The sequence below is a fragment of the Bubalus bubalis genome, chromosome 11, assembly GCF_019923935.1.
Source record: "Bubalus bubalis isolate 160015118507 breed Murrah chromosome 11, NDDB_SH_1, whole genome shotgun sequence".
Lineage (NCBI taxonomy): Eukaryota > Metazoa > Chordata > Mammalia > Artiodactyla > Bovidae > Bubalus > Bubalus bubalis.
In genome coordinates this window covers 48,315,354-48,325,300 of record NC_059167.1, presented here as the reverse complement: position 1 = coordinate 48,325,300, position 9,947 = coordinate 48,315,354, and the positions used below count along the sequence as shown (strand labels likewise).

The following is a 9,947-nucleotide window of genomic DNA, read 5'->3' as shown; positions in this document are numbered from 1 at the left end:
TCCCGCCCACCTCCAACGGTGGTCCCCGCGGCCCACTATTGCTGGTTCGGCAACGCGTTTACGTCTTAGCCGCGGACTGGTCCGCGCTTTCCCTACTACCTTTCTTTCTCGAGGGGTTGTCCCTTCCTTTGGTTTCCTGGTCTCTGGGGCTGGGGTCCGGAAACTGCTGAAAGGAACTGGATCTCACCTCTGCGAGTGCAGGCAGGATGCGGCGGGTAGCTGAAGCAGAACGGTGTGTGAGTGGTAATAATAGTACTGATAATTATAAACGGAAGTGTTGGTGTAACGTTGCATGCCTTGGGTGATCTTACAGTGACCATTTGTTGGGCGACGTAGGCGGGATAAGGGTAATTTAGCCTCGTGTACAGATGTGGAAAATGAGGCCCCACAAAGGTTAAAGGACTTGGTCAGGGTCATTTAGCGAGCTAGTGGCGGAAGGGGAACCTTTCCGAATTTACTTGCGGTTTAATTGTCTGTTTTACAAGGAGGTGACTTGCAAATGTCTCCTTTTCTTACACTTAATAGTCATCGAACCAAAACATGCTTGGTGAAGTTCTCATTTATCTAGTTAAGTGTAGAGTCCAGGAGGAAGAAAGACTTCTTCCCCCAGAAAAATAGTACATTACGATTTTAGAAATGGCACCCCACTCCAGTACTCTTGCCTGGAAAATTCCATGGACGGAGGAGCCTGGTAGGCAACAGTCCACGGGGGTCGCAAAGAGTCGGTCACGACTGAGCTACTTCACTTTCACTTTCAAGAAGAAGCTACTATTTACTCCGCCACTGTTGAGTTTTGTGGCCCTGGAGACTGGCTTAGGATGCTGTGAAATATTGCTATAATAAAACATAAAAATGATTCGCTCTGTTTTACCTGTTTATAAATATGTACTTGGTATCTCCGAACCATAGAACTTATCAGACTATAGACTACTGCAAGGAATATAACTTTCTGAGAAGTTCTAGAATCTTAACTCTTCAATTGTTAAAAGTAAAACCAGTGAAATCTCTATTTTATTTTTTGTCAAAAATGGATGGTAGATGACTTAGAGGTGATGTCAGTTTGTATCTACTATAGCATCAGAGGAAACTAGAAAATCTTTTAGTTTGTAAAAATTGTTTTTAATCACACATATTGTCATGAAATAGTAAAGAAGAGCTAATAATGAAAAGTAACAAATCTCTCCCCTTTCAGATGAGATTGGCAATCACATTTAACTTTCGTGGACGGCTGTTTCTTTTAATAGTATACCTTTTTTTTGTATACCTTTAAAGGCATAAAAAGTATGTTCCTCTATTTTTTCACACTTCTGCCATTTAATAAAGTATCAGTTTAAAACCTCTGAAAACATTCTATAATAGCATTTAGCTTTATCTTACACCGTCCCCTAACCCTCATTTCTCATATTCCCTTTGTATCTATAGTCCTATTTTAGTTACATCAAAAAGCATATTTACATATTATGAGAAAAATACTGTTTATGCAGGAGCAAAGTTGTGGCATGAAGTCTTTATAAAGGATATAGTACTGAGTTACTGCTTTGCTTCCCATTTTCTTTGTATACAGACCTGAAGAGAGTTCCTGGATGTGGAGTTTGTTTTTTTAGAACCATCTTTGCGCTGTGAAGTGTTTGATGAAAAAATGTTTGGAAGATTGACTTTTCCACAACTGCTTTTTGCTAGCCTCCTTGGAATTGCTGGAGGAATATATATTTATCAACCAATATTTGAACGGTATTCCAGAGATCAGAAGGAGTTAAAAGAAAAGATGAAATTGGTACAAGACTCAGAAGAGAAGAAAAGTTGATACTATATGGAGTTGAACTGTAATTGCTTAAAATTCCATTGAAATTATACATTGAGTATTAATAATTAGTAAAAAGTTATTCCCTATAAATAGTAAAAAATTATCAACTATACTTTAAACGTAAATACATTATTGATAGTGATTTTAAATTAGCTTTAAAAGTAGCACTGTCAATTTTAATGTTTACTTTTACTTTTTGCCATTCTATGTCTTTTCACCAGGATCTATGAGTACGTTTCCTTTTAAGCAAAAATGAATGTATTAAGGAATATTTTATTTCCTAGTTGAGGCTTATTTTTCTGGGAATGCGGCCTATACATTGGCAGTCTAGAGTATATAAACTAGCTGGAATTGTGTTTACAGTTATGTTTGTAAATGAAGTTAACCAAGTCAACTACCTCATGCAGAATGCACCTCAGTTAGCCTACAATTAGCCTACTTTAATGTACTTCAGCACTCTTTCAATTCCTGGCTTTCTCATCCCAGGCAGAATGGAGGTGTAAATTGAGAATCAGGATGGCTCAAATTAAATAGAGGTTTTTGAGAAGGTAGATGGTGTCACATAGGGTGGCAAACATGACACAGATCTGTTTACTTAACTCACTAGGCAAATTTACATTAATAATCGCGATCATGGAAGAGTTAATTTCTTATGAAGCTATTCATATAGTTAAAGGGTTTTTTGGAAATTGCTAAGAACTGATTTAATTTTATATTTTCAGTGAGAGCTTAAATGTAATCACATTGTACAAAATACTGTAAATCAACTCATTTCTTTTTTTTTTTCTTTAAATTCATTATAACTTAATATAAGCTATCTATGTGAGATCAGTGTAAGTAATAGGATTAAGAGAGAGAGAGGCCAGGAGGAAGCATGAAATTGTAAGCTTCTGTTCAGTTGCCACAGATGTCTCTTTATATTCTGCTGATTTAGAGCATGTCACATAACCATGGGCACTAATATATCATCTTGTTGCCCAAGGAATGATAATCCTATTTAACATTACGTGAAGTTGAACCACTTTTGATCATTTTGAGAAGGATGCACCTGTCTGTTTGGTAATCACATACCAACTGTCAGAGAATGAGTCGATTTTTTTTTTTCCAGTAAAGGTACTGCTGCTGCTGCTAAGTAGCCATTTAAATCAAAGCTATAGTGAGATGCCACTTCACATACACTAGGATGACTGCAGTCAAAGAGGGAGGAAGTAGTAAGTGTTGATGGGAATGTGAAGAAGTTGAAACCTTCGAATATTGCTGGTGAGGATATAAAACAAGTTTGGCAGTTGTGAAAGTTTTGAATTTCCTCAGAAAGAAGAACATACAGTGTTACCATATGACCCAGCAATTCTGCTTTTAGACGTACATCCCAGAGTAGTGAAAACATGTCTGCATAGACATCTGTAAATGAATACTCGAAGCATCATTATTATAATAGCCCCAAAGTGGAAATAATCCAAATGTCTCAGCCAGTGAACACATAAATATATCGTGGTATATCCACGCAATGGAATATTAATTTGTTGAGCACAAAAGGCCACATATTGTATGATTCTATTTATATGACATGTCCAGGATAGGTAAATGCATAGAGACAAAGTGGATTAGTATTAAATATTTCCCAGTGATTAAGGGGAAGAAGGTCTAGGGAGTGACTGCTAATGGATATAGCGTTACTTTTTAGTATAATGAAAATGTTTTGGAACTAGATAGTGGTGTTCAGTGACAGGTTTGTGAATATATTAAAAACCACTGAATTGCACACTTACAACTTTATTATGTGACATTATATCTCAATAAAACTGTCAGAGAGGACTTCCCTGGTGATCCAGTAGTTAAGAATCCACCTGCTGATGCAGGGGAGATGGGTTTGATCCCTGGTCTGGAAAGATTACACGTGCTATGGGACAACTAAAGCCTACGTGCCACAACTACTGAGCCCACATGCTGCAACTACTGGAGGCTGTGCTCTGCAATGAGAGGCCACTGCAATGAGAAGACCTTGCTTATTGCAGCTAGAGTAAACCTGTGCATAGCAGTGAATACTCATGTAGCCACATAAAATTAAAAAAAAAAACACTGTCAGAGAGGAGGGAAAAAACCCCAATGCTTCCAGAGTAGCAGCTGCAGTTGGGGTAGTCCATTGTTTTCTTCCATAATCTATCTAGTATATGTGTGTGGTTTAGAATATATATAACAAAATTTATTATTTTTATGATTTTAAAGCACATTTCGGTGGCATTAAGTATATTCACATTGTTGTGTGACCAGCATCACCATCCATCTCTAAAACGTTTGTTTAGTCTTTGCAAGGCCCAAAGAAGTGAATTGAATGGCAATGTGGAGATGCCCCACCCCTATATCTTTCATATATTTGAAGGTGGCGTTAATGTCTGCAATTGTTCACATGAATTGCTTCCAATTTGCTGTCATAGTCAGGGAAAGCAGATTCAGAGGCTTTCAGTTGGTTCTTTATACAATAATGATGTAGTATGGACTGAATGCATCCCCCCATTCATAGGAGGGGAAGCCCTGATCCCCTTGTGAGGGTATTTGGAGGTGGGGCGTTTGGGAGGTAATTAGGTCCTGAGAGTGGAGCCCTTATCAGTGGGATTAATAGTAGTGTTAGTTGCTCAGTCCTGTCCAACTCTTTGTGACCCCATGGACTGTAGCCATCAGGCTCCTCTGTCCACAGAATTCTTCAGGCAGAAGTACTAGAGTGGTTGGCCCTTCGCTTCTCCAGGGGATCTTCCCAACCCGGGTCTTCTGCACTACAGGCAAATTCTTTACCATCAGAGCCACCTATGTTTAAAAGCATCAATAGGATTAGTGCCCTTAAAGAAAAGATACCAGAGACATGCTCGCTCTCTCACCCATGTAAGGATATAGCAAGAAGGTGACTGCAAATCAGGAAAAGAGGCTTCATCATACACTGAATCTACCTCTGCCAGCCCCTTGATCTTGTACACCTCAACCTTCAAAACTGTGAGAAAAAAATACCTGTTGTTTAAACCACTTATTTAGTGGAATTTATTAATAGCAGTCTGAATAGACTAAGGCACAGCTCTTCCTGTAAGATCAATGTGAGGTCCCCGCCGGCTACTGAGTGTGTATATATATGTGTGTGAATATGTGTGTATACATACATATATATATATATATTTATATATATCCTATCCATGGACCTGAATTTGGGGAGGAATGACAAAGGGTTCCTCTAAAACAAATTTGGGCTAAACCTGCATTTATCCCACCCCCAATGACCCTGCACTCTAAACTGAGGGACTAAGGTTGCATTTAGAGCTTCCTTGTACCAGCCTCAGATCATGCAGTCAACAGGATCTGAATTTTGTCCTGGTTAAAGGCCTTGGGTCTCTCGGTAGGAGCAGAGGAAAGTTTATGGTAGATTCTTGTGGCATTGAGTCCTTCCTCAGATAAACACAGCTTCTTTTAATCGTTGGGTCTAAATTTATGGAATGACTTAAATCAGGAAACGTAAAAAGATCTTGATTCCCAGTGTGAAAACCAACAGCCTTCTGTTCACTGTTCTTAATTTTCTTTTAAAAATATGTGAGTCAAGAAACACCCCTTTCTCTCCCCAAAACAATAACACCCATCTATTCCTTCAGAATACAGTGATCTTTTAAGCTGTTGGCATATATCCCTGTATGCTATCAAGTCAAGACACCCTGGGTGCATTTCAGCCTGGTTTCCTGTTTTAGCAGTTAGGATTTGCCATCAGACCTTTGCCACTTGGAAATTCTTTTATTTCTAACTTGGGAGTCCTGTTGCAGCATCTTCTGTCAGTCTCAGCTCATAAAGGACATCCATGTCAGTGGCCTTCTCACCAGTGCCTCATCAGGGCCTTTCAGGTAACAGCAGGTGGTGGTTCTGCAGTCTCATCACAAATCCATTATTTTGACTCCAAAGTCAGCAGGGCGAGATAGGGAGAACAAGAAAGTTAAGGAGGGAAAGCCACGACTGATAGATTTTCAAGGGGGCCACTTGACTTGATCCTATGGGATTTTCTGAAGAGAATCTAAAGAAATTTTTAGCTATTATTTTGAAATAACTTCAGACTTAAAAAGTACAAAAATAATATAAAAAACTGTCATATACTTGTTATCCAGGTTCCACATATGTTAGCATTTATCCACATTTGCTTTAATCTCTCTCTGTATATATGTGCTTAGATATATGCACATTCAAACATTGTTTTTCTAAACTGGATCATGGAAAAAGCAAGAGAGTTCCAGAAAAACATCTGTTTCTGCTTTATTGACTATGCCAAAACCTTTGATCATATTGTGATCCTGTGTGGATCACAATCGGAGAAGGCAATGGCACCCCACTCCAGTACTCTTGCCTGGAAAAATCCCATGGACAGAGGAACCTGGTAGGCTGCAGTCCACGGGGTTGCTAAGAGTCAGAAACGACTAAGCGACTTCACTTTCACTTTTCACTTTCATGCATTGGAGAAGGAAATGGCAACCCACTCCAGTGTGCTTGCCTGGAGAATCCCAGGGATGGCGGAGCCTGGTGGGCTGCCGTCTATGGGATCGCACAGAGTCGGACACAACTGAAGTGACTTAGCAGCAGTAGCAGCAGCAGTGGATCACAATAAACTGGAAAATTCTGAAAGAAATGGGAATACCAGACCACCTGACCTGCCTCTTGAAAAACCTATATGCAGGTCAGAAAGCAACAGTTAGAACTGGACATGGAACAATGGACTGGTTCCAAATAGAAAAAGGAGTACGTCAAGGCTGTATATTGTTACCCTGCTTATTTAACTTATATGCAGGGTACATCATGAGAAATGCTGGGCTGGATGAAGCACAAGCTGGAATCAATATTGTCGGGGAGAAATATCAATAACCTCAGATATGCAGATGACACCACCCTTATGGCAGAAAGTGAAGAGGAACTAAAGAGCCTCTTGATGAAAGTGAAAGAGGAGAGTGAAAAAGTTGGCCTAAAGCTCAAACATTCAGAAAACTAAGATCATGGCATCTGGTCCCATCATTTCATGGCAAATAGATGTGGAAACAATGGCTGACTATTTTTCTGGGCTCCAAAATCGTTGCAGATGGTGATTGCAGCCATGAAATTAAAAGATGCTTACTCCTTGGAAGGAAAGATATGACCAACCTAGACAGCATATAAAAAAGCAGAGACATTGCTTTGCCAACAAAGGTCCATCTAGTCAAGGCTATGGTTTTTCCAGTAGTCATGTATGGACGTGAGAGTTCGACTATAAAGAAAGTTGAGTGCCGAAGAATTGATGCTTTTGAACTGTGGTGTTGGAGAAGACTCTTGAGAGTCCCTTGGACTGCAAGGAGATCCAACCAGTCCATCCTAAAGGAGATCAGTCCTGGGTGTTCATTGGAAGGACTGATGCTGAAGCTGAAACTCCAATGCTTTGGCCACCTCATGCGAAGAGCTGACTCATTTGAAAAGACCCTGATGGTAGGAAAGATTGAGGGCAGGAGGAGAAGGGGATGACAGAGGATGAGATGGTTGGATGGCATCACCGACTCAATGGACATGGGTTTGGTGTTGGTGACATGGTCTGGGAGTTGATGATGGACAGGGAGGCCTGGCATGCTGCGGTTCATGGGGTCACAAAGAGTCGGACACGACTGAGTGACTGAACTGAACTGAAATCCTTTGGAAACAGACTAAGTTGCCCATGTGATTCCCTTTACCTCTAAATATTTCAGAGTGCAATTCCTAAAAACAGGGATGTTCTCATTTATTATAGTGTAATAATCAGGATCAGGAAGTTAAGATTGATAGGATATTATTATCTAATCTCAGATTTCATTCAGAGTCTACTAAGTCCCATTAATGTCCTTTAGAACAAGACAAAAATATTTTTCTGAACTGGGATCTAATTTAGGGTCACATCTGAATTTAGTTCATGGTTTTTTGGTTTAATTTATTCTTGTTCCTTAGTCATTGCCTTTTATGACCTTGAAATTTTCAAAGAATATTGGTTTGTTTTGTAAAATATCCCTTAATTTGAATTTGTTTAACGCTTCTGTAGGATTAGGCTGGTTCCAAATAGGAAAAGGAGTACGTCAAGGCTGTATACTGTCACCCTGCTTATTTAACTTATATGCAGAGTACATCATGAGAAACGCTGGGCTGGAAGAAGCACAAGCTGGAATCAAGATTGTCAGGGAGAAATATCAATAACCTCAGCTATGCAGATGACACCACCCTTATGGCAGAAAGTGAAGAGGAACTAAAAAGCCTCTTGATGAAGGTGAAAGAGGAGAGTGAAAAAGTTGGCTTAAAGCTCAACATTCAGAAAACGAAGATCATGGCATCTGGTCCCATAGCTTCATGGGAAATAGATGGGGAAACAGTGGAAACAGTGTCAGAATTTATTCCTTTGGGCTCCAAAATCATGGCAGATGGTGATTGCAGCCATGAAATTAAAAGACACTTACTCCTTGGAAGGAAAGTTATGACCAACCTAGATGGCATATTCAAAAGCAGAGACATTACTTTGCCAACAAAGGTCTGTCTAGTCAAGGTTATGTTTTTTCCAGTAGTCATGTATGGATGTGAGAGTTGGACTGTGAAGAAAGCTGAGCGTCAAAGAATTGATGCTTTTGAACTGTGGTGTTGGAGAAGACTCTTGAGAGCCCCATGGACTGCAAGGACATCCAACCAGTCCATTCTGATGGAGATCAGTCCTGGATGTTCTTTGGAAGGAATGATGCTAAAGCTGAAACTCCAGTACTTTGGCCACCTCATGCGAAGAGTTGATTCATTGGAAAAGACTCTGATGCTGGGAGGGATTGGGGGCAGGAGGGGAAGGGGACGACAGGATGAGATGGCTGGATGGCATTACTGACTCGATGGATGTGAGTCTGAGTGAACTCCAGGAGTTGGTAATGGACAGGGAGGCCTGGCGTGCTGTGATTCATGGGTTCGCAAAGAGTCGGACATGACTGAGTGACTGAACTGAACTGAACTGAGGATTAGATAGCTTCAGGTTATACCTTTTTGATGGGGATACTGCAGAAGTGATGTGTTGGTATGGTTCACAGATTGCTATTTTATTCAGTGAATTACAATCTATTATTATCACCAGGGCTGACGCCATGATTTGTGGGGCTCAGTGCAAAATGAAGATGCATGGCTATGGATAGGGATCAGAAAGTCAGTCTCTTTCCATGAACCCACTACTCCAACTCATGATTAGTGTGCAACCCCCAGAGTTTACAAACTTCCATGCTGGAGTGCTCTTGATTCCTGGGTAGTGATGGCAGGAGGCCCCTGCTGCATGGCACATAGAATGGTGCTGTCAGACTAGGGCAGGGACACTTGCCTTCTTGCCCACCCCATGGTGCCATGGGGCATGGGCTCAATCCTGATCTTTTCTGTACTTACGCCCAGGCTCCTGGCCATGTGGAAGGTGATGGCATGGGCCTCCCCAAGTGAAGGTTACCAAGTCACTGCTTTGGAGTTGCAAATGCAAGGCCGTGCAGGTCCCAGGGGACTGATAGCTTACAGTGAACGATGTTGGATTCGTGATCTCCGAGGAAGATGTAGCATCGGGACCAGGGACCAGGCTTGATCACTCAAGAGCTTTTGTGTAGCAGAGTTTTATTAAAGTATAAAAAGGGACAGAGAAAGCTTCTGACTGACTTCAGAAGGGGGACAGAGAGTGCTCCCTTGCTAGTCTTAGCAAGGGCGTTATATACTTTTTCAGTTGGTTATTACAGTAAATCAAAAGAATATCTCAAGGTTGTAAAGGTTTTACCAGACCCACTCCCACAATTTACATTTTAAGATAACAGGATTAACTAACAATGGAAAGATCTTACCAGACCCACTCCCACAATATACATTTTAAGATGACAGGATTAGTCAGAAGGATCTCAAGAAGGAGAAACATGTCCTCAAGCAAGATACATTGTTATATTGACTAAGACAAAGCAATGTAGAAAAAAAGTTTATCCTTTTTTCCTCCTTGAGAACTCCAGACCCCTATCACCTCCTTGAGAGCCCCAGACCCCTATCTCCTCCTCAAGGACCCTGGACTTCTTATCAACCTGCTGTCGACTAAAAAAAAAGGTGCAACTTGAGAGTTGTGAGTTAAGTTTTATTTGGGGCAAAAATGAGG

At 40.6% G+C, this 9,947-nt stretch overlaps 1 protein-coding gene across 3 annotated transcripts; it reads left to right on the top strand.

Annotated features, from left to right (window-relative positions):
- Positions 1 to 11: 11 nt before the first annotated feature.
- PIGBOS1 (PIGB opposite strand 1) lies at positions 12 to 2,617 on the top strand. 3 transcript variants are annotated; one of them, XM_044925044.2, is made up of 2 exons: positions 12 to 243; positions 1,565 to 2,617. In XM_044925044.2, the coding sequence occupies exon 2, from the start codon at positions 1,640 to 1,642 to the stop codon at positions 1,802 to 1,804; it is 165 nt and encodes a 54-aa protein (XP_044780979.2). In that variant the 5' UTR covers positions 12 to 243; positions 1,565 to 1,639; the 3' UTR covers positions 1,805 to 2,617. The 3 variants fall into 3 exon arrangements, with proteins under 3 accessions (XP_044780979.2, XP_044780978.2, XP_044780977.2); XM_044925043.2 differs by having other exon boundaries at positions 13 to 236; XM_044925042.2 differs by having other exon boundaries at positions 21 to 232.
- The last annotated feature ends 7,330 nt before the right edge of the window (positions 2,618 to 9,947 follow it).